General features: G+C 45.3%; 1 protein-coding gene across 1 annotated transcript in view; it reads left to right on the top strand.

The window, feature by feature from the left end:
- Positions 1–2,849: 2,849 nt before the first annotated feature.
- The window catches only part of ANKFY1 (ankyrin repeat and FYVE domain containing 1), a 55,207-nt gene continuing 32,272 nt past the window's right edge, over positions 2,850–25,784 (top strand). The window contains exons 1-5 of the mRNA XM_044285191.1: positions 2,850–2,901; positions 11,303–11,495; positions 18,850–18,968; positions 24,413–24,548; positions 24,635–24,758. Of these exons, the coding sequence (XP_044141126.1) occupies positions 2,892–2,901; positions 11,303–11,495; positions 18,850–18,968; positions 24,413–24,548; positions 24,635–24,758 (582 nt within the window). The 5' untranslated portion in view covers positions 2,850–2,891. The remainder of the gene's footprint in view (positions 2,902–11,302; positions 11,496–18,849; positions 18,969–24,412; positions 24,549–24,634; positions 24,759–25,784) is intronic.

Genomic DNA, 25,784 nt, shown 5'->3' with positions numbered 1-25,784 from the left:
TTTATCGCGATATATATCGTTATCGCGATAAATTTCTGAATATCGTTATCGTGGGAATATTTTTGATATCGCCCAATCCTACTCCACACTGATAAAGTCCTCTGTGCCTCTTCTGTATTAAAAAATAAAAAACACACTAACTCACCTTGTCCCGTTCCTGTAGTTCAGTCCTTTCTTCCCTGCAGACACAGATCGCTATGCAGCACTGTGTGGGGGCGGCGCTTATGCAGATTTCCCGGCTGCAGGCTCCGCCCACACACTTGCTGGCAGCGCGATCCGTGCCTGCAGGCTGAATGGTGGAGTGGGGAGAAGTCTTCCTGCTTCACCATTCAGAGCGCCGCAGGAGGGGAGGAGCGCTGGGAGCTGAGCGGTGAGTGACAGGACATCAGCTCCCTGCGCCCCCCCTCCCCTTAGTACGCCACTGTTTAGCTCGGTCTCAGTTCCCTGCCTTTTGGTGTGGGCGGTGACCGTGCGCTGTGCATGCGCACTTCAATAATCGGCACACACACACGGACACCAGCCCTGAGCACTCACACAGGGCTTTTATTAGTATTGGTACCCCCCCTTCTGCTGGATATATGGTTTTGATTTCAAGGGGATGAGTATGAGTGATAGTCTTGCTTGATATCACTCATACGCGATCACACAGAATATTTAATAATACAAGTTATCCCCTATCCTACCGTTGGGACCCCAACCGATCATGAGAACACGGACCTGTACCCCCTGCAGGCCCCTTGTTACTCCCCTAAATTGACCGGAGTGGCCAGTCCCACATCCGCTCCATTCATTTCTCTGGGAGTTCTGGAGATAGCGGCCGTGCATATGTGCGGCCGGGCGCCCCGGTCATTTCAGGGGAGCAGCAGGGGGTACGGGCCCCCATTTTTGTGATCGGCGGAATTGTACCTACCGGAATACCCCTTTAAAGTTTTATTCAGACATCAGTGTTTTGTCAGTGATTATGAGCCGAAACCAGGAGTGAAGCTACACTGAGATAAGGTATAATGAAGATTTGTACTTGTTCTGTATTTTTGACCCGCATCTGGTTTTGGCTCACAATACGGGCTCAAGCACGTAACCAGGTGCCGGCCAGGTCCGTAATGCGGCCTGCAAACAGTGGGTCCGCAAAATACAGGCCCCGGATGCATACACTACTTTTTTGCTGTGCAGACCGTCGGATGTGGATGATTTGCATGCAGCGGCCCCGCGGTTGTTTCCCGTGCCATGCGGAACACAATTTGCGGTCTGAAGCATTGGCCTGGTCCGGCACACAGTCGTGTGCATGAAACCCTTACTGATAGAAATCACTGACCAAACACTGAGGCCTCGTGCACACAGCCATTCCATGCATTGGGGACCTCAATTTGCAGTCCCCAATGCATGGGCACCATCCGTGCAGCTGCCACAGACGGATCCAGACCCATTGAACTTGAATGGGTCCATGATCTATCCGCACTGCAAAAAAAAAAAAAATAGAACAAGTTCTGTTTATTTGCGGTGTGGAGGCATAGAGAGAAACCCCCACAGAAGCACTCTGTAGTGCTTCCATTCTGCACTGCACCTTCTGGATTGCGAAGCCATTCAAGTGAATGGGTCCGCATCAGTGATGCGGTGCACAAACGGCCGGAGCTGTTTGCGGTCGGCAATACAGGCACTGGGAACACACGCTCGTGTGCATGAGCCTTTGTGTTCTACTAATGAATAAAGCAGTATGGAACATTTGGGTCAAGCAGTAAGTGACCAGTGCCTGGTCTGTTTATGATGACAAAGCAGTTCAGTGATAATCTATCCCCGCACTCAGGCTTATGGCTACCTACTTGAAAATGTCATTTTAATACGGCATTTAGGTTTCATGCACAAAAACGAATCCACAAAATATGGATATCATCTTAGCGATTTTCACATTCCTCTCAACCCCATCAATAGACAGGACTCTTCTCATCCACATATATGGGTAAGGCCTCTTGCACATGAACATTGTGTGCCCCTGGCCATATTGCGGCCCGCATACGGTGGGTCCGCAATACACGGGCACCGGCCTATGTGCACTTGAATGGGTCCGCAATCACGGAGATGCGGAACCCCGCGGAAGCACTACGGAGTGCTTCCGTGGTGTTTCTGTCCGTGCTCCGCACAGCAAAAAATAGAACTTGTTCTATTTTTTTGCGGTGAGGACGGATCACGGACCCATTCACGGTGAATGGGTCTCGATCCGTCCCGGCCGCCGCACGGATGTTGCCCGTGCATTAGAGACTGCAAATTGTGGTCCCCCAATGCACGGAATGGATGCACAATGTACGTGTGCAAGAGGCCTAAGGGTAGGACATGTCCTATAATTTGCGAAAGGGCCACACAGATCCGCAAAAATATGGACGTGTGTATGGCACAATAGAAATGAATGGGTCAGTGTGCTATCTGCAAAAAAAACGCAGATGCAAAGAGATGAAAAGTACGATCGGTGTGCATGGAGCCTAAATCAGTCCCACTATTTTCAGACATATGGTGGAGATTTATCAAACTGGTGTAAAGTAGAACTGGCTTAGTTGCCCATAGCAACCAACCAGATTGCACCTTTCATTTTCCACAGCTCCTTTGGAAAATGAAATGTGGAATCTGATTGGTTGCTATGGGCAACTAAACCAGTTTTACTTTACACCAGTTTAATAAATCTCCACCATATGCTCCAAAAAGATGAGAGGATTTGTGGTATTTTCTCCATTTCACCACTAGATGGCGCCCAACGCCATCATTAGACGTGTCAAACACAAAAACAGCGAATGAGTCAATGGGTTTCCTCTGTCTGACATCCCCCGGGATCTACCTCACCCCGCCTGGCTGTGTTACTTCCCATCTATCCGCTGCTCTCGCGATATCAGCCGGGCGGATCCATCATGGCGGAAGGTAAAGAAGTGGCCCTGGGGGGAACCTCAGGGGGTGTTGGGGCAGGGGGTTGGTGGCAGGTTAGTGCGTGATGAGGCTGCTGCCACCGCGGACAATATTGGGCGGAAGCCCGGGTGTGTGCGTGTGTTCAGGCCGGGCAGGTGACCCCGGCTCGCTCTCCGCTGGTCTGTCAGTGTGTAGGGAGGTGTGTGCGCAGGCTGTCTGACTGTAGGCGCTGTGCAGTGGATGTCACTGAGGCTGCACAGGGAGGAGTACACCGTTATCTGGAGGGACACAACCACTGCACTGTGGTGTGTGAGCTACAGTCCAGAAGATACACTGCACTGTGGTGTGTAACCTACAGTCCAGAAGAATACACTGCACTGTGGTGTGTAACCTACAGTCCATAAGAATACACTGCACTGTGGTGTGTAACCTACAGTCCAGAAGAATACACTGCACTGTGGTGTGTAACCTACAGTCCATAAGAATACATTGCACTGTGGTGTGTAACCTACAGTCCAGAAGAATACACTACCTTATGGTATGTAAGCTAAAGTCCATAAGAATACATTGCACTGTGGTGTGTAACCTACAGTCCATAAGAATACACTGCACTGTGGTGTGTAACCTACAGTCCATAAGAATACACTGGCAGAAATACAAATGGCATAAACTTAGACCGGCGGGCTCTCCTCTACGAAGTTCCTTGCAGCACAATTCTGCCCTAAGTGACACTTTTTTGGTGCAAATTAATTTGGACAAATTTATTATTAAAAGAACAGACGTCTCCACCTTGTAAAGCACCGAGTAGACAAGGGAACGTGGGTTCCTAAAATATGCCAGATTTATCAAAGACGTGCGCGGTTTTTGGCCCAGTAAACAGTGTACTGTTGGACCAGCCCTGAGCTCCAGTAAGTAATAGAAAGCGTCTACCTTCCCAAGTGACATCATGCCCCAGAAATGCACAATTACATTAGTAAATTTGCCCCCATTGAACCTTGGTAGGATAGCCGCAGTCCACAGCAATCCATTGAGCCCTAGACCATAGAAATACATACATTGACCTGTGGTGCGGCTATGGCAGGCTACAAAATATGGTCAAAAACCTCTGTTTATCCCTAAATGCTTTTATTCACTATAGGCGAGTAAATAACTGCAATCTATTGAGTTGATGATGAAAATGTGTCACAAGCAAGATTATTCCTCGGCAGGAGACAATCTGCAGGCCATTTCCGTGGACAGACTGTAGGTGTGAACCTTGAGGGCAGAGCAGCTTCTGCTTATCACAATTGTGGGTCAGTGTGCCGCCTTCTCAGTAGAGAACCAAGGAATATACCGCGGAAATAGATGACATTTTGCAGTAGTGAATTCTTTTGAATAGCATGTCAGTAATATTAGTAAGAATTCGGAGCATACTTTGATCATGTGTGATGATACCGTGCTGTAATATACGGATGAGTATATGGTGAACTTTGTTGTACATTTAAGTTACCGGCCTATTTGATGGAGCGATTATTGTTTGAATTTTCGTGTGATCGTTTGAAGTTAAAAGGGGTTGTCTCACTTCAGAAAATAGCATTTGTCATGTAGAGAAGGCACTTACTAATGTCTTGTGATTGTCTATATTGACCCTTTACTAGTTGGATTCATTTTTCCATCACATTATATACTGCTCGTTTCCATGGTTACGACCACCCTGCAATCCAGCAGCAGTGGCCGTGTTTGCACAATGTAGGATAAAGTGAATGCCTATGTGCCCTCTCTCCCTTTACCTGTAGTGTGCAAGCACGGCCACCGCTGCTGGATTGCAGAGTGGTCGTAACAATGGAAACGAGCAGTGTATAATGTGATGGAAAAATGCATGAAGCCAGCAAAGGAGGCAAAATGGACAATCACAATACATTAGTAAGTGCCTTGTGTTAACTGTGTCTACATGATACATGCCATTTACATAGCCTCCAACGATCGAACGACAAGGGATACATTGTTTTTCTGTGGATTGGACAGCTCTGTCTGACTGGAAGATTATCTTAAGCAGTGATGGCCAGTTCGCAGTGTTCGCAGACGAACACGTGCGATCTGCCATCTTTATTCCCAAGTCCGGCGATGTAGAGGTAAGTCCTTACCTGTGCCTGCTCCGCAAGCCGCTCTGAAACACATGCGGTCACTGGGAGCAGGCAGTTCTGAGAACAGCCCGATGAAGGCCCCCAGAGGCTGTTCTCGGAACTGCCTGCTCCTGGTCACCGCATGTGTTTCAGAGCGGCTTGCGGCGCGGGCACAGGTAAGGACTTACTTCTGCATCGCCGGACTTGGGAGTGAAGATGGCAGAACGCATGTGTTCGTCGGCGAACACTGCGAACTGGCCATCACTGATCTTAAGTCGCTGCCACATCCCCTCATCTAATCAGAAATCTGCCGGTCATATTAGTAGTGTAAATTCTCTAGGGGCGAAAACAGCAACTATCGCAGTAACGAGCAAACAGCACAAATATTAAAGGATAACTATCATATTTTCACTCAAAATAAAATTTTCATATATGCTGTTGCTGCTGTGGTGATAATCCATAATTACTAATTATTGTGTTCACAGACCACTTGTTTAATTAGATTCCGTCTATAGCAACCGCTCCTCACAAGACTTCTTTCTCACTATTTTCTCAAGATGGCCGCCAATGCCCTTACCCTAAGGCCTAGTTCACACGAACTTTTGGCTTTTATAGTTTTTTGCTGTCCGTTTTTCACGGATCCGTTGTTCCGTTTTTGAGTTCCGTTGTGTTTCCGTTTCCTTTCCGTTTTTCCGTTCCGTTTTTCTGTATGCAATGTACAGTATACAGTAATTACATAGAAAAAATTGGGCTGGGCATAACATTTTCAATAGATGGTTCCGAAAAAAACGGAACGAATACGGAAGACATACGGATGCATTTCCGTATGTGTTCCGTTTTTTTTGCGGACCCATTGACGTGAATGGAGCCACGGAACGTGATTTTCGGGCAATAATAGGACATGTTCTATCTTTCAACGGAATGGAAATACGGAAACGGAATGCATACGGAGTACATTCAGTTTTTTTTTTGCGGAACCATTGAAATGAATGGTACCGTATACGGAACACAAAAAAACGTCCCGTACACTCGCAAAAAAAACGTTTGTGTGAACTAGGTCTAAGGCTAAGACCTCCCTCCCTAACTACCCAGAATTCATTCGGCTCGTCTCGGGAACGCGCAGCCTCACCCAAACCAATCAGCTTTCTCCAGACTTAAACACGCCCTCTTCCGCTTGAGTAATCGCGAATATCCTAATCGCTAATTTTTATCGTGAATGCCGGCACTATCCCGGTCCTACGAGAGCGCGCACACAGCGTTCGGGACTGCCCATTACTACGTCCTCCCTCTTCTGTTTGGCCGCACCACTGAAATGCCTCGGGGAGGAAAAAACATGCTGCAATTACTAGGTAATTCAATACCTTTACCAAAGTATTAACTAGGGAACTAAGATAAACTTTAGTCAGACCAATCCAATTACATAAAAAAAATATATGACAGTCACCCTTTAAGTGATTGAACACAAACAACTTCCTAAATCGTTTCTCGACGCTCTTTAAAGCGGTTGTGTCACTTTAGCAGATGGCATTTATCATATAGACAATGTTAATACAAGCCACTTACTAATGTATTGTTATTATCCATATTGCCTCCTTTGCCGGCTGGATTCATTTTTCTATCACATTGTACACTGCTTGTTTCCATGGCTACGACCACCCTGCCAGTCCATCAGTGGTGGCCGTGCTTGCGCAGTATAGGACAAAGCACTAGCCTATGTGAGCTCCCATGGTCCTGGCCACCAGAGAGGCCGGCACTTTTTCCTATAGTGTGCAAACACGACCACCGCTGATGGATTGTAGGGTGGTCGTAACCATGGAAACGAGCAGTGTATAATGTGATGGAAAATTGAATCCAGCCGGCAAAGGAAGCAATATGGACAATTGAAGTCACTGGTGCTGGGCTGCAATACCAGGCACAACCGCTGTACAATGTATGGCGCTATGCCTGGGAGAGATGCTGGGAGCCGGCTGCGCTCACCAGAGCTCCTATGAGCATGGCGGCTTCTCGTAACAGCTGATCCATAGGTCCTGAGGATGGGTCATCATTATATATTCCTGGATAGCCCCTTTAATGTTGGATACCTGTAGTACAGACTTCTTCCTAGTTACGGTGCATTCACATAACCATATCCATTTTGCAGTCTGAAAATTCTGGATCCTCAAAATAGGGATGCGGGCCCCATTGGAAAAAATGCCTATTCTTACCAGCAAAAAGGACAAGAATAGGACATGTTCTATAATTTGTGGCTCAGCTGCTCTGATGTGGACAGCATGCGGATGGGCTCTGTGTGCTGTCTGCATTTTTAGCGGCCCCCATATAAATGAATGGGTCTGTGTGCGATGCTCAAAAAAAGTGTATCGGATGCGGACCCAAAATACAGTCGTGTGAATGCACCCTAATTGTAATTGAAAATTGACATGTTAAAACCGCCATTTGTTTCCATTTTACTGCAGTAATAATGTGCAATACTTATGTCACTTTTAAATACATCCCCGTTCCACTAAGCGTCTGCTTACACGCCGACTTGTCGATACTATTGATCATCATTACAAAAAAAGTTGACTTTTCTGTGGCGAGAAGCTACGCGACACATGCCTCCATGTAGTTGTAGCTTTGTCACTCGACTTCCTGTCACACGGCAGATGTCACTGTGTAGCGGCTCCTAACCAGTCAGCAGATTGTCAGGAGGACCACGGGGTCTTAAGGTGTCCCTGTCACAGCTGAATGCACAGACCTTTGTCAGAGGATCTGGAATGTCCTTTCATTAACCAGTTCTTAGCTGGTTTTCTCAAATATTTCATTAAGAAAGCCACAAAGTCCTTTCTTTCACAGTTACATAAAATTAGAATATCTTCTGCGACTATAAATCCATCATTTCTGAGGCTGGCTGAAACCTCCGACAATCTCTCCTGGCTTTCCCGGTATCCTGAATGGCAAGTTTGCACAATAAGGCGCCGTGCACACGACCATGTCTTTAGTGCGCGGGTGTGGACCCATTCATTTCTACTGGGGCTGCAAAAGATGCGGACTGCATACCGTGCGCTCTCCGCATCCATGTGCCTGTTCTGTGGCTCCGCAAAAAAGATAGGCAAAAAGATTTTTTTACAACAGCGCTGGACGTGCGGAAAGGGAAAGTGCGGGGTGCACACGGCCGGTATCTGTGTTTTGCAGATCCACGGTTTGCAGACTGCAAAATGGGTATGGTCCTGTGCATGAGGCCTTATACAGAAAATTGAAGGTATCATTGAGAGGACACAACACTTCAGTAAGTGGTACTTATCATGTAGAGAAAGTTAATACAAGGCACTTACTAATATATTGTTATTATCGATATTGCTTCCCTTTGCTAGCTGGATTCATTTTTCTATCACATTATACACAGCTCATTTCCATGGTTACAGACCATCAGTGGTGGTCGTGCTTGCACAATATAGGAAAAAGCACTAGCCTATGTGGGCTCCCATGGTCCTGGCCACCAGAGAGGCTAACGCTTTTTCATATAGTTTGCAAGCATGGATGGTCTGTAACCATGGAAACGAGCAGTGTATAATTAATCCAGCAAAGGAGGCAATATGGACAATCACTATACATTAGTAAGTGGCTTGTATTATCTTTCTCTGCATGATAAATGCAACTTGTGAGACAACCCCTTTAATAATGTTCATCCTGAAGTGTAAGACCAGTTACAGGCATGATGCAATAAAAGTAAGAAATCTAGACAGTCTTGCAAGGAACTAAGTGTTTCCTTAGAAGGGCGGTTGAAGTATTTCAACAGGAGATAAGTCTGTGTCGTCACATGAACGGAGGGATTAATGTTTGCTCAGCTTCTTTTTACACTTGGTAAATGAACATTAGCCTCAGTGGCAGAGGTCACAATACCGCCTGTACAAGCGTCATTGACGCCTGTTCAGGCCATTTTACTCCCTGGAAAAAGTCTAAGGCGTACCAATACGCCTTGGACTTTTCCCCTACATTCAGCACTGTGATCGGCACAGGCAGTGCAGCGATGCTGCCTGTGCCTGCAATAACCAATAGCAAAGCTCCTCACAGCACGGAGCTTTTCTGTTGGTTAGTTTGGGCGGGTGCCGGAGCAATACAGACCTCTGCAGCAGGGGAAGCTGGCGGGAGATGAGAGGAGGAGGGGCCGGCTCCCGAGGATGGCTGTACCAACGAGAGCAGGGCACACTGCCCAAGGACCACAGCAGATATGTCCCAGACATCAAGAAGACTATGACTATGTCCCAGACATCAAGAAGACTATGACTATGTCCCAGACATCAAGATGGAGGCACAGAACAAGGTGACAGCAGCAGCCTGTGATGTATGTAGTGCAGTGTGTGTAATGTATGTGGTGCAGTTTGTGATGTATGTAGTGCAGTGTGTGTGATCATCACACCCTGCCTGCCCCTCATGCATCCCACCCTGCCCCACACGCATCCCACCCTGCCTGCCCCACACGCATCCCACCCTGCCTGCCCCACACGCATCACTGATGTATGTAGTGAATGCAGGCAGGCTATTATAGCCAAGTGATTAGTAATGGTTCCCCCACGGAAATACCCACCTCTTCACACCACCACTATATATTTCTGTTGTTCTGCTCCATTAGATGAGCAGAACAATGAATATAATGGAAGTGCTGGATCAGGCATGTAAGGCTGGGTTTTTGTCATAAGTTCAACATACACAAAAACCGTATATGTTAACAGAAGCCTCAGACTCATGCCATACTGTGACATCCGTCACCATAGAGTTACATTTTAAGGCCTCATGCACACGACCGTTGTTGTGTCCGTTGTTCCGTTTTCTGTGATATTCTGCGGACCCATTGACTTTCAATGGGTCCGTGGAAAACTCGGCAAATGCACCGTTTGTCATCCGCGTACTATTTTTTTCACGGACAACAGTTCGTGGACCCATTCAAGTCAATGGGTCCGTGAAAAAACACGGATACACACAAGATTGTCATCCGCGTCCGTTTTTTTCCTATCATTTGCATGGCAAACTAAACTTAGATTTTTTTTTACTTTCCTTCATGTTTGGAGATCCTCCAAAAATAAAGGAAGAAACACAAAAACGGACACGGAACAATGGAACCCCTTTTTGCGGACCGCAAAAAAATACTGTCGTGTGCATGAGGCCTAAAGTCCAGCAAAAAAAAATGTATAGGCTAATACTTTATTCTATTTAAATTTTTTTTGCAATGGAATTCTGTGGTGACAGATGCCACAGTTTGGCGGCGTCTATTAACATATATACATCTTTTGTGTGTACAAGTTAAATGTATGACAAAATCTTGATGTGAACCCGGCCTAACTGACAGGGAAGAAGCTGAACAGACCCCGCTTACTATGATGGAGTCCGTTCAGTTTCCGTTTGGGATCTGTCTTTTTACCAGACAAAGTGCTGCATGTGAGGCTTTTTTCTCTGGTATTTTTGACAGAATCTGCAACAGAAGCTCCAAACTCAGCCTCTAACACAGATGTGAACAAGTGTAGGCCGATATATTATGTATTTGAATTACCGCAAATTTCATACTCCTCAAAAATGGTAAGAGGAGTATTTTTTACTCTTCTGGAAAAAATGTCACCACTGAGCAGAGGTCGCACTACATGTCCCCAAGTGACACATCACTGCTGAGGCCATTTGGATGTGTACATGGAACGTGGGATCGGAAGAGTAGGTACAGTGCAAAACTTTCTAAAGCTAGAATATCCCTTTTAAGGCCCCTTACACGGGCCAGTGCATAGCCCTTGGTTCACTGCCGTCTTGCTGAGTAGAGAATAGCTGCATTTACATGCAACAGTCCTCTCCTTTTTATGGGCATAAGTGATCACTGCTGTGATTGTTTGTTCCCATACTCATTCATTGTTTACCAGTAGCAGATTTATGTTTACACTAGACCAGGGATCAACAACCTCCGGCGCGCCACCTTTCTGAAACTACAACTCCCAGAGTCCTTCTCTCACTTTTTTGAGGTTTACAAGAACAGCTGAGCAAGTGTGCATGCTGGGAGTTGTGTGCTGATCCTTGCACTGCCAATCTGCAGGACAAAAGCTGATTTTATGGACCACATCACGACAAACGAGCTGGTCCCCGATCATTGCTGTCATCCTTGGCCCATGTAAAAGGCCCTTTAAAGCTGAATATGATTAGTTCCTGTATATAGTTTTTCTAAAGCATTTTTTCCAGATTAATGGCATTTCATCGTCATGTTTTCACCTGTAGACCAAAGCATTGTGAAGAATTGCAGGTTGTAAAATGTTCACGTTTCTTTCTTATTTCATGCTAGTTTTCATTTGATTTTCTGTTAGAGGAAGTGGGCAAATTGCAGAAGCACTTGGCGCTTCTACGCCAGGAATATGTCAAACTACAGCAGAAACTGGCAGAAACAGAAAAGAAATGCACCCTTCTAGCCGCCCAGACGAGCAGAGAGGTTTCCGACGAGTCTTTCATCAGCCGCCTCCTGGCAATTGTCGCCCAGTTGTACCAACAGGAGCATTACAGGTCAGACGCTGGGGGGAGTTTCTTACTTTTCTGTATTGTCTCTTACCTATGTCTTCCTTTCTTTATATGCTTATTGTTCTCTGATTATTCTGTTGGCTAAGGTGAACCCTTGTCCAGGTGACACCCCAGTATATCTTCACATACACGTTAATTCCATGTCTACACATCTGGTTCCACAGGGGGTATGCCGTATGGCAGTGAATTCTTGAAAACAATGGACAATTCTTCTCCTTTTTTCAGTGGGAGAGACCTTAACAGGTTATATTGTGCTTCAAGGTGTGGTATTGTGTCTTCAAGGTTTCTTCAAGTTTTGCACTATGTACTTACATAGTTGTAAACCAGGAAAATCAATTAAAGGAAGCTGAAAGGAGCTGGATTGTATTTCATAATTCTCTACACATTAAATCAATGCCAAATCCAATATGTAAATCCAAACAAATTTGGTTGCCTATGAAGTATGGCCACACAGGGCTGATTTTGATGCAGTTTTGTTGCGGGCTTTGCTGTGGATTTCATCCTGTGAAATTCTTGGTGGAAATCTGCATAAAAATTTACGTATTGCAGGGTTTTTATCGCACTACGTGGATGAGATTTCTTACATTCTCTTCCACCTTGATGGTACTGTAAAACTCTCACATAAATCCTCGAGGGCAGATCTCCAGCATATGCGTCCTGTGGGACGTACCCTAAAGCCTCCAGAGAAAAGATTTGATCTCACCACAGCTATTATTGACTGCAATTTCTTTAATTTCAATGGATGGTGTTGCTCTATGGAGATGTGTAACTTATTGCATAGGGCTGACATTTGAGACAAAAATATAAATAAGGCCTCTTTCACACGGGCGTCGCGCGTGAGGGTCAGATAGGATGCGGGTGTGTCGCTGGAAAATTGTGTGATTTTTGCCTGCGAGTGGGGGGAGTTTTGTATACGATTGCGTTGCGTTCTTCATTTTTTTCCGCACTAATACAATGCGTTTTGCATGCGCGTGAGAAAAAACTGAATGTGGTACCCAGACCCGAACTTATTCACTGAAGTTCAGGTTTGGGTTAGGTATTCTGTAGATTTTAATATTTTCCTTTATAACATGTTTATAAGGGAAAATAATAGCATTCTGAATACAGAATGCTTAGTAAAATGTAGATTGAAGTGTGAAAAAAATAAATAAATTAACTTGCGTGTTCCAATTTATTGCAAGCCGGCATCCTCTTCTTGCTTTTTCTTTCAGGACCTGCAAAATGACCTTTGGTGACGTCATCGCGCTCACCACGTGGTGAGCGCGATGATGTCACCAAAGGTCCTTTTCCAGCCAGGTCCTGCAAGAAGAAGAAGAAAGAGGACCAGCCCGGCTCCCGGGTAATTCATCCCTCGTCTCCTTAGCAACCATGCATGAAAATCGCATTGCATCCACACTTGCTTGCGGATGCTTGCGATTTTCAGGCATCCCCATTCATTTCTATGGGGCCTGCGTTGAATATAGAACATGCTGCGATTTTCACCAACGCACAAGTGATGCGTGAAAATCACTGCCCACCGGAAACCCCCTATTGAAGTGAATGGGTCCAGATTCAGTGCGGGTGCAATGCGTTCACCTCACACATGACCAAAGGTACATTTTCATGCACTGGAGAGCAGCAAGTTATCTTGAAAGAAGCTTTCCTTCCAGACAACTGGCTGCTCGTTCATTGGTGTTGAAGCACTGTATTTACATGCAGTGATCTCCTCCACAGTATGATGAGTGATGGCTATTGCGATCACTCGTCCTTATACAGATGCATTGTTTCCCGGCAGCAGATCGCTGTTTACACCGCATGATATCGGTGATACGGCTTTATGCTCTTAAGGCTCCATTCACACGTCCGTATAATGGTGCGGACCCATTTATTCTCTATGGGGACAAAATGGATGTGGAGAGCACACTATGTGCTTTCCGTATCCGCATTTCCGGAGCGTGCCCCCGATCTTCCAGTTCGCGGCTCCTGAAAAAAATAGAACATGTTCTATTCTTGTCTGCAATTGCGGACAAGAATAGGCAGTTCTATGGGGGTGCCGGCCAGGTGTATTGTGGATCCGCAATGCACTATGGACGTCTGAATAGACCCGGAATACAGCGGCTCCCCATAGTATGATTATTGTGTTTACTGAAGACATGTCCCTGGATAGTAGCTGGAGCAGGGTCAGGAGGGAGCGGGCTCAGCTAGCAATGGCACCATGGAATTCTCCTCCAGCGCTACAACCCAGCCAGATGTATATAATGATTATACCTCATGGCAGTGACTTGCACTAGACAGCACATAAACTTCACATTGCTGTATTAGACAGTGTTCACATCTGCATTGGAGTCTCTACATGAGCCTTCATCGCAGATTCCGTTATCTCTGAATGTAAACATTTCACTCACTGCGATAATATTTTTCCAGCATAGTGAATAATATGCAATGAATCCATCACTTTATGGAAACCACAACACGGATACAAACAGAGCTTTTCACAGCATCACCCAACAGGGATTACCCTCTAATAAGTGGAATACAGATGCATGTATGATTAAAGGGGTTGTCCGAATTTTTTAGGACGGTATAAGTATTAAAATAATTAAAAAAAACATAGGAAATATATGAAGAGAAAATAATAATTAAAAGGAAAAACCATATACTCACCATTCTAAATCCCCTCTAATCCAGCACCGCAAATTTGTCTTCTTCTACAGCTGGGACCCTCACTGATCATGAGACACCCACACCCCCTCAATGATGTAGTAGTTATCCCCTATCTTCCAAAATGAATAGAGTGGCCGGTGGGGAATGTGCGTAGCCGCTTCATTCATTTCTATTGTAGTTCCGGAGATTGCTGACTACAGCGGTCTTCTGTCTCCGAAACTACCATAGAAATGAATGGCGCAACTGCACACAGGCCCCACCGGCCGTTCCGTTCATTTCAGAGGACTGCACGGGTTCCTCATTCTCGTGTTTAGTGGGGTACCAGCTGTAGGACCTCCACCATCTAGTAGTTATTCTCTATCCTGTGGATAGGGGATAACTTTCATAACTGGAATATCCCTTTAATAATTCCTCATATACAAAATGGCTCAGCAGGTATGTGTGATCACGTCTCAGCACTTGTTGGCTAGAATAGCGCAGCATGCAGCAATATTCTTGCTATCAGAATGACAGAAGCTGTGATGGAAGTCCTACAAACCATGTTTTCAAACATTGTATGGGTGATCTGACACCAAATAATGTCTTCCATAAACCAAAGGGATGACCCTACTGTGCACATAATCTGATGTGTGGGGGGTCAAAAGAAACCATTTCATAGGCTGAAGTCCTTGTCATTATGCAGTTCTGCAGATCCATGGGTTTGGGCTGTTTGTGCATATTGTATCAGAACTAAAAGCCATGTGATCACCATGGCCATAATATTTCCATGTGCGAGATGTCAGCTACATTGTGGATACCTAGAAAGCATTCTTCCCATAGAGAAGTATGTTGCTTTTCAGTTGCCTGGCATAAATAAACCAGGTATGTATGAAGCTCACTGGCTTGCACAATGTATCACAAGCATGGTACTTACTCTTCCATTGACACTTGCAATGTGACTGGGTTCTTTCATTGGGAAAATGTGCCTATTTTGCACAATTTGATAGTCTACTAACCGGTATAACTACAGATTTATTGCTAAGTTAGTTCCTGTGTGCATTTATCACAGGATACGAGTGGGAAGCTCATTTCCCTGCGATGGGAGCAGATTTTGGCTCCTTCCAGATTTTTGCACTGGTCAGGTTTCCTGCTCTGTAGCGTGGTGCATTCCTGCCACTGATTCCATTCATTCACTGTATGCAGCCCTGTATGACCTCGTTTATTGCTCACTTGCTCAATGGGCTATAGTTGAAGTTGACCTAAAATCAATTATATGTTTACTGACTGCTTGATGTGCTTTTGGTTCATTGAGTCTGAAAAATTAGACCTGCAGTATAAAGCACGTGGGATGGGCAGCATTGTCCTGAACCGTTTATAATACATTTAAAGGGGATTTCCAAGGTTCTGATATTGATTACCTCTCAGAATAGGTCATCAATTTCAAATAGGTGGGGGTCTGACACCCTGGACTCCCACCAATCAGCTGTGTGCTCCTTTTCGCAGCTTACCAAGCACAGCGCAATCTATTAGAAAGCGTCCATGGTTGGTATTGTAGCTCAGCATCATGAACGTTGTAAAAGAAAATATTAATTATTAATATTTTGGATAATTCCACTCCAAAATCTAGCTTAAACATACACTCACACACACGTAATAGCAGCACCCTCCCAAACCTAACTATAAGCTGTCCTTACAGGGTAAAAAGGGTTAATGCAGGGGTTAACAGTGCAATACAGGGGTAGCTGTGGGATACAGGGGTATGGCAGGGGTTAATGGGATATAAGACTGCGTTTGTGGTATAAGGTAATACAGGGATATGGCAAGGTAGGGGTAAATGATTTATTTGGGGTAGGCACTGCAGGGGTTAATAATATTTCAGGGATAATGCAGGGTTAATATTGTATCGATAGGGGTTAATGCAGGGGTAATATTGCAGGGAGTAGGGATATATAATGTAGGGGTTAATATTGCGGGGTGTATGGATATATTGGTGGCAGTGGGAAGGGGTTACAGGGGTTAATGATACTCAGCCAGCCTTTAAGGGGTTAATGCTTGTTCCTAGAGGATGATCCTTGCTTAGGCTCGATTTCCAAGGATTAAGGGCACTTTCACACAAGCGGATCCCGTGCGTGGAATCCACTGCTTGAAAGAGTGCCAAGCCCCATTCCGGACAGCAGGGTGGGGAGAGCATAATAACTAGGCTGGTATATACTGTATGTATATATATATATCGACGCTCACTGTAACTACACTGCCTTTTCAAACAGCCTATTGGTTGGGGTGCTGGGAGTCAGACTCCCGCTGATCTGATACTGATGACCTATTGGTAGGTCATCAGTATTAGAATGTCGGAAAACCCTTTAAAGTCCAGATTTATCAAACTGGTTTTGTCTTAGTACTGGAGTAAATTTTGATTTCTGTTGTTTTCATTGTAAGACGCTTTTGTTTATTTTTTGCACCTGCTAAGTCAGTTTCCGAAATCCTGCTGTTTTGTGGGCGTTCCTGTGGAGCACATTGATTTTCGTCCTCAGTTATGATAGGAAATGTCCCAAAAAATTGTCTCGCCTGCACTCCGCCGTAGCTGCGATAGGTGAAAATTAGCCAGAATGTGAGAGTTTGCTTGTGCTAAATTCAGCAAGTTCTGTGCCACTTACATAGATTTGTCTCAGACCTTTACCTTTAGGCCTCTTTCACACAAATGTGTGCGCTCTGTGGCCGTATTGTGGACCGCATTTGCGGATCCGCAATACAAGGGCGCCGTTCTGTGGGCATTCCGCATCAAGAATGCGGACCCATTCACTTGAATGGGTCTGCAAATCTGTAGATGCGGAATGGTGGGGAACGGAACCCTATGGAAGCACTACGGAGTGCTTCCGTGGGGTTTCGTCCCGTACTTCCGGTCCGCAAAAAGATAGGACATGTTCTATCTTTTTGCGGAACGGGCGGATCGCGGACCCATTAAAGTGAATGGGTCCGCGATCCGCTGCGGCTGCCTCATGGTTAGTGTTCGTGCATTGCGGCCTGCAGCACAGCCACGGGGGGGCGCGCACGTTCGTGTGCAAGAGGCCTTACACAAATAGACAAATGTGAAGACAAACTTCAATTTGACCCCTGTTGATAAATCAGGGCCTAAGTGTATGTAGGATAGGAGCATTGGGGCATTTCCTTGCTCCGATGCTCCCCTTGGATTGCGCTGCATCATGCAGGGCAAGGTCTATTTGTTGTGAGCCGTTGACATACCGGGCTTCACAATCGCTGTTCTGGGCAGTTTTAGAGGCAGATATCACTAGTTCCCACCTTTAAAACCGCCCAGAACAGCAATATACACCGCGCTGTTGGCGTCACCGTGCTCTCTGCTAGGTGGAAGTCTGCGCCTAGCATAGTGATGTGAAGCCCGGCTCACAGCAAGCAGACCTTGCCATACGAGGTGCAGTGCAAGGCACGGGGAGCATCGGAGCAAGGCAGTGCTCTGATGCTCCTATCCTACATGGTAAAGGAGTGAAGGGGAGCTTATATCTGGGTTCACTTCTGAACCCGAACAACCACTTTAATAGAGCAACAAGGTAGAAGTTGTTCATAGCTGTGCCTTCCTTTGCTATATCTGCCTAGTAGCGTTATGTTGTAGTCAATTCTTTTTAACTGATTTATAAAATGAAAGAAAATAGTAGGACTCTGTAATGAACTTTAAAACGGCTCAACTAGTTTTATTTCAGTCAAGATTATTTTATCATTTTGGAATGCCCTTTGCATGGGGTGCTTGTAGCCCTGATGCTTACTGACATGTAAAGTAAAATATCACCCCTTTCCTAGTTTGGAGATGGGAAAGGGCACTGATACATTTTTATATGTCACATTAGTGCCCTCCTAAAATCGGGGAAGGGTGCCATCCGAGCCCGAGTTCTGACCTTGTGGATAGTGCACCCCTGCTGGTGGCAAAAATAAAACTGAGCACACGTTAGGAGACTACCGGTAATTCCTGACTAACTTTTGACCTGTTTCATTCTAAGCCCTTTTTCATTCTAAGCCCTAAGTGGTAAGAAAAGTGGACAGGGTTCCCTGAGTGGTGCCATGGCTAGAACCTTCTGTCAGATTTATCATTTATCATAGTAAAATTTAGCGCAGTGTTGTGATTGGCATATGAAACACTGGTCTTAAATCTGCTCCACAGTTTTTAGTTGTTGTAGAGATACATTTGTACATTGCTTACAATTGGTGAATAAAATACAATCTCAGTGAGTTTGTGAAGTCTGGTTTTATTTAAAAAAATGTAATTCTAATGTCAAAGGCTATGGACATCATTCTACTGATTTGGGACTAAAAATCATTTTTTCCACTTTAAACATTTTCAACAGTTTTTCCTCTACAGCTTTCACTTTCATTACATGTGCAGGCTGTTGCTTTCTTCTTCACAGTGCTATAGCCCTTATCTGTATTTTCCTAACTGCTCACAGACACTCCTTACAGCAGCCACTTGGTTCTTGGCATTGATGGGTTTTTGGTGGTTAGACTTCACCCGACCAGATAGAAATGGCATATCCTTGTATATCATCACTTAGTATGCTGGGAAAACGCTTTCAGGTGCTGAAAATACTGTGCAGTTCTCATGACTGGTAATGGATGAAATTGTGAGCAGTGTGAAGAGAATTATTTTTGGTAGACTGTGATAAGCTAAGAGATCACACAGGTCTTAATTGTTTGCTTTACTTCTGTGCCTCAGTGACCTGAAGATAAAAGTTGGAGACCAGAACATCAACGCTCATAAGTTTGTGTTGGCTGCCAGAAGTGAGACATGGAGTCTGGCCAACCTGGCATCTACAGAAGAACTAAACCTGTCAGGTGAGTTCTGCTCTGCAACATTACATTTGCTTTATCGGTTGTGTCTTCTCCTATCATAAAGGGGTTTCTTATGATTTGAATATTGATGACCTATACTCAGGAGAGGTCGTCAATATCTGATCATTTGGGGTCCGACTCGTGGCACCCTGCTGATTCCCAAGTGAAGGGTTTTGAGATGCAGTAACAAGCGAACGGCTCTGTGTTTGGCATAGTATAAAGAGGCTACACACCAGGAGCTGAACCCCTATGATCAGATATTAATGAACTATTCAGAGGATCATCGTTTAGTTCCTGGAAAACCTCTAAATACAAATTAATGTTATGTCAATTCTTGCATACATTTTTATTTTTTACTTTTATCCTAATATGCAAAGTTTTTACTGATTTAATTTGTTAATGACTCTGGACACCTCTGGGCATTTTTATTTTGTTCATTTGCTTCCTAAATCCAAAATTCCTTAACTTTATAGTCTTCAATAAAAGTTATTACTGCTACTGCTGACATGCAGATCTCTTAGCTCAGCGAACCAGGCACAGGTAATCCTGGCATAGCACATGGTTACAGGGTACCCATGTGCCATACCAGCATTTAGTAAACCTCAGGGGCCACAGGCATCAGCAGCAATGTGTGCTCCTGCCCCTACAGCGAAGCGTGCACTTTTGGGAGGGAAAAGTGTATTAAAAATACAAAAAAACATTAATAAACTGTATTACAAAAACTGTTATTAGGGTATCCCATGATGCACACGTCTTGTTCATTTTAGAGGTAATACAACTGGATCTGTTCAGAACGGATGCAGTCGGTTGTATTATAATGACAAAAGCGTTTTTCCTGATCCCTGCCGGATTAAGCAAAAACGCAGATGTGAAAGTAGACCAATCTAGGCATATAGCTGCTGCCACTAGAAGGCGACACTAAGCTGCAAAGTGTTAGCTCCTCCTCTCAGCTATAAGCTTCCTGCAGACACTGAGCTCATCAGTTTTTGTAGGAGGCAGACACCTTTTTTTGCAGGTCTGCTAAAGTTTCAGGTTCAGCTCCAAGCAGTCTTAAACCACCCGTTTTCCCACACACGAGGGGGGAGACCAGTGGGTCCCCAACCCTGCCTCTCGTTCCTCTCCTCTGAAAGGCGAGGAGGAACAGTAGATCTACAAATTGGATCACCTTAATCACTCCTTCAAGAAGTTTCCCCCATTACCGGAGTAGCTGCCCTCCCCAAGGGGCAGCACACCGATAAAGGCGACACGGCTGGAGTTAGGGTGGGCAGAAACCGTCAGATAGGTATATTACTGTCTCTCTGTTCCTGGCCCTGGTTCTATGGGGTTAATCTGTTCCCTGCTGGCTCCCTCTTCCTCTCAGGGAATACAATGAAATAGGTTGTTACAACCTCTTGTTTCCCTTACAGCTTGCGGCACCTTCTCATCACGACCTCCCCGCTTCACTTCCCTCCCTCCTTGGTGTGTTCCCAGCAGTCGCTTCTCTCCTGGGGCGGCTGCTGCTTTTCTTTTTAGGGTTTGGTGTGCCGTCTTGGGCTTCTGTGTTAGGTGGAGTAAATGCACTACCGGTGGATACTGTACATCCGGTCGCATTAGGGTCCATTCACACGTCCACAAAATGGGTCTGCATCCGTTTCACAATTTTCCGGAACAGGTGCGTACCCATTCATTTTCAATGGGGCCGGAATGTGCTATCCGCATTTGCGGATCCGCACTTCTGTTTTGCAAAAAAAATAAAAAATAGAACATGCCCTATTCTTGTCCGCAATTGCGGACAAGAAAAGGCATTTTTTATGAGAGTTCCGGCGATGTGCGGTTTGCAAAATGCGGAACGCACATTGCTGGTGTCCGTGTTTTGCGGATCCGTGTTTTGCGGAATCCGTACGGACGTGTGAATGGACCCTTATTCGGGTGGAGTATTTACGCTAGCACTAGATGTCGTGGCTACTTCTGTATGGCCTTCTTCTCAGGTGCAGTATCTATGCTAGCTCTAGACACCGTGGCTACTACTTTATGGCCTCCTTCTCAGGTGCAGTATTTGCGCTGGCCCTGCATACTGTGGCTACTACTGTTTGACTCCCTTTCAGGTGGAGTATTTGCGCTACCACTAGGTTCCGTGGCTACTACTGTCCTTCTCAGGTGGAGTGTTTCCAGTCATCCGAATTGCGGTAATGGAAACTGTGTTACCTAGTTCCTCACATGACACATTTGCATGGGGCACTGGATCTGTAGTTTCTGCCACATTGACCTCTGCTCCATGCAGAGGATCAGCCTTGGCATTGAATGCTGTAGCTGCTACCGCATTCTCCCTGCTGTAGGTGGAACCTTCATTCTGGTCCTAGGTGGGTGATTGTATCTACTCTTCCTTCTCAGATGGATCTCCTGCTCATTTTACGCTACCAATGGATGCCGTAGCTCCGACAGTGTTGTCTTCATGTTTGGGCTTGGTGTCATAGCTGACAAGTCCTCTCCATTGCTTCCATCAACATACCAGGTATTTGCACAGGACTCTGTAGCTGAGGACTCTACTCACTTCTGGTGTTCTCTAGTTTGGGGTTCTTCAGCTGGCATAACATACTCGTTTCTATGGCACTTGTTCCCTTCACAATTGGGACATTGGCTTTAACAATTTCTGCAGTTTCAGCATCAGCTTTGCCCCTTTTTATGAGATTGTGTAATTGCCCTGACGTCCTGCTGTAGTGAACATGCCTATTCAGTTCACGTGCTGTGAGTCGCCTATATTGCCCCCTCTCACCGGACGGAGCTGTTGTGCTGTCACAGTAAGTAGCTGATTTGTTGCTGAGATGCGACACCCTCTCTATTTTCTCCTTCCATAAGACATTGCACTCCTCCCAGATGCCGTTTTGGTCTATTTGACGAGTATCCATGTTCCTTGGGTTAGCGTATTTCTGCTCTGGCTTACTGTTAGGTCTGCCCAGTCCAGGCAGTATTTTTTTCAGAGGAGTGTCAGGAGGATACTCTCCTCTCTTGTTCTTTTTTAACAGCTATGAATGCTGCAGTCTTTACCTTTTTGGATATGCATCCATTAGCATTCTCATGGTGACATCTCTAGATATTCCTGGCGAGGGTATGTCATCTCCCTCATGTGTTGTAGGCTACTCTATTCATTTGCAGTGCTGTTGCTTTGTCTCTGCTCTGTTTGTCCAGCCTGGCCAACTCCAGTCATGATATTGTCCTGGGTCCAGCATCACTTCTGGGGTCTGATGTTGGTGTGGGTACCTCTTGACCGCATGGCTGACAAGGATGTTATTGATCCCCAAAGGCACTGTCTTTTTCCTACCAGGCTACTCCCCATTTTCTTATGGTTTTAAACTTTTAAGTTACTGCAACTGATTTGTCCCCGTTGTGGTTTTTCCATCTACCTTGGTCACTTCTCTTTCTTGATGGACTTTATTCCTTAATTTTTTTCCTTTTACGGTGGTTCAGCCTACAGACGTTTTCATAAATAGTTTATTCCTTTCAAGATTTAACGAGTATCCCTTCCTAGTATTTGCACGTTTGCATATTCCTACTTCTTTGTCCCCATGGAGGCGAGATTTGCTGCAACAACAGTTCTGCGGTCCTCGATATCTAGCTGTCCCTTCCAGGACATAATGTTCAGTCGGTCTCCTTCCAGTTGGTGTTTCACTGAGTGGTTTTCCTTGGTTCTTTCTGCACTGCTCCTTCGCAGACTTCTTTTTCTTCTCATCTCCTATTGTCACAGTTGATGACTCCAGGGTGTTTTTTCCTGTGACACCTTTTTGACCCATCTCCAGCTTTCTTTCTTCTGTTGTTTTTGTTCGCTTCTCCTGCCACTTTTGTACAAATTGATTAGTGTCTGCAGGAGGGGTGTAGCTGAGAGGAGGAGCTAATGCTTTTCAGCTTGGGGTACCTCCTAGTGGCAGCAGCTATACCCATCGTCTTTTGCGTCCCTCAATCAACTCAGTGAGAAAAGGATTTTACAGGTAAGCGCAAAAGCAGGATGACCCAGCTTCTCATGGGTATATTTCCACTATTTCATTTAATGTTTGTTTGCAAGGTTAAAAGATATCCACAGTGTCCCCCATAATAGTGTCCTCTACAACAGCCCAACCCCTTAACTTTGACCTACACAGCAGCCTGTCCATTTAACAGAGACCTCCACAGTGCCCCATCCCGTTAACTTTGACCTTCACAGCCCTCTGTCCCCATAATGATAGGTCGGACTATGGTAATGGAGACTACATATAAGTGCAGCAGCTCAATACTACACTCCCACCCTCCTCTCTGTACCTCATGCCTTCTCATGAACTCCATTCCCACAGAAATTCAGCTGAAGATCATATTAAACTGGATAATAATCCCTGACAAGTAGCGCAGAGAGGAGGATGAGGCAGCTCTTTAGCTTAGTGTTCTGGAGTAACTCGTCCTCCTGTGTGATTAGGACAGGTTTTGTGTGTACTAATAGGACGGAGGCCATTTTATTTTCCCTGATGATTGCTCCTTAGACAAACGAGACATTATACCGAATGAATGGTATTTGGGAATATACTTATAATAAAGTAATATTTTAAGTATTTTCAGTCATTTTATTTTCTTATTTCCAGGAGAACCCCTTTAAAAGTGCCCCCCCCCCCCCCCCGCACCACTCCCTTTTAATATAAAACCTCCACAGCACCCCATCCCCTAACAGTGACCCCTAACAGTAAAGAAAAGTGTACTTGTTATGGAAACCTGGTGTAACCGTGTATGTCAAGACTGAAGGACCTGCGAATTTCTGTCGGATAATAAGGGTCATGTGACTGTGTGAATGGCAGTTAGAATGTGAGGAAAACTAAAAGCTCCTATTGGCTAATACATTTTTTGGAATATCTCAGGAATGGTACATCCTAGAGGGCTGACACCTGATGCCTTCCAGGACACCTGATGTACCTACGTGCCAAATTTGGTGCAGATCGGTCCAGTTGTTTGGCCATGCATATAGAACAGACAACAGAAAGACAGACAGAAATTATTTTTTATATAGAAAAGGCCGCTTGCAGATGAGCGAGTGTCTCGCTGCGGACTTGCAGTGAGGCACCAGGCCTGAACTCCCAGCACTGCCAGGGTCACATAGCATCATAAATCAATATAACGCTATGTGACCCTGGCAGTGCTGGGAGTTCAGGCTGGGTGCCTCGCTCGCTTGTTTGCAAGGGGCCTAAGAGGTATGACTACAAGGGGCTCCCGCTCAGTAATGTGTTGCATGGACAGCTTTTTGAATGGCAGCTGTGCAAAAGAACCTTCCCCGTCCTGCCCCCTCCTAGTAAATCATGCCCACTTTCCTTGCCACTTTTGGTGAGAAGTGTAAAGGCCAATTATAGTGCAAATATAGCATGCGCCATAATTTGTGACTTTTTTTAAGCCTCTTTTGTGGTGCAAAACCAATGATATATCTTCCCACTGGTTACAAAAGCTTGATCTGTTCTCAGATTCTGACCCCGAGGTGACCATGGCAATGCTTCGCTGGATCTATACTGATGAGCTGGACTTGCGGGAGGACGATGTCTACTTAACAGAGTTGATGAAGCTTGCAAACAGGTTTCAGCTTCAGCTCCTGAGAGAAAGGTATGCTTCTTCTTCCAAGCATTATCGTATTTGTCTTTTCCTGATATATGATGTGTGTTGGCATGAATCTTTTGTCTTTGTGGCAGGTGTGAAAAGGGAGTCATGTCGCTGGTGAATGCAAGGAACTGTATCCGCTTCTACCAGACAGCAGAAGAACTCAATGCCACCACCCTGTTAAACTATTGTGCTGAGATCATTGCAAGTCACTGGGTATGAGGCTGTTGAACTAATGTTTTTTAGTCAATGTTACTTTATTGCAGGTATTTCTAAACACAAGCAGTAAAAATAAAAATGATATAGGACAAAACTACTGTATAAACATTTGATCTGTTATTTCAAGTGATCTAGCACAGTAGTTGTAGTCCACGCTGTAATAAAGCAGCGGTTACAGGCTGGGGTCCACAGGCTGGGTTTTTTTTTAATGCAGTTTTTGAAGTCCGGGTCAAGAATGAATCGTAAAAGGAAGACACCCACGGTATATAGCAGGGATGCTAAACCTATGCGCCTCCAGCTGTTGTAAAAAGGCAACTCCTACCTGCTGTAGAATAATCGCTGTAGGCTGCCTGGGCATGCTGGGAGTTGTAGTTTTGCAACAGCTGGAGGGCCGCAGGTTGGGCATCCCTGGTATATAGGAAAGAATGAGACTTCTATGTTATATTCCCTGGGGGCTTTGGTTTCAAAAACGGCATAAAAAAAGCTAAGCACACCCTTAGGGTATGGTCATGTGGAAAGGAATTGCTGCTGCAAATTTTTCTGCAGCAGAAATTCCGCTGTGGATTCGTTTTTGCTGCGCACTTGTAGCCGATTTTATCCTTTGCATTGCAAAGGGGCTATGAGCCTCAGGCGTCAGGCCTTCTTTCAGATCAGCAGTGCTGGCTGTGTGACCAGTGCCCACCTTGTGTACTGCTGATGAACTAGGCCTTAGGTAAAATGTGCTGAAAATTAAATGAAAAGAGAATTGGGATTAGGGTAAAATGACTACTTATCAAGCGAGCTCTCCACAGAACTAAACTAACTAAGGGGACTCAGGGTGCCCCACCCTCCACCACTGCCCATACACCCCCACATTATCAATAAGTGTGTGGGGGAGGTGGCCCTCCCTGAGTCCTCTTAGTCAGTTTAGAAGGGCCAGAGCCCTCAGTTTAGTGGTGTGAAGTACTCCTTTAATAACTATAGGTGGTGGTTAGGGGTGTAAATGTAAGAGTGGTACTGGAAGGGGACCCTCAGTCAGGCCCT

Source organism: Bufo gargarizans, chromosome 3 (genome assembly GCF_014858855.1).
Source record: "Bufo gargarizans isolate SCDJY-AF-19 chromosome 3, ASM1485885v1, whole genome shotgun sequence".
NCBI lineage: Eukaryota > Metazoa > Chordata > Amphibia > Anura > Bufonidae > Bufo > Bufo gargarizans.
The sequence above is the reverse complement of the archived record's forward strand: the minus strand, read 5'-3'. Positions and strand labels throughout refer to the sequence as shown.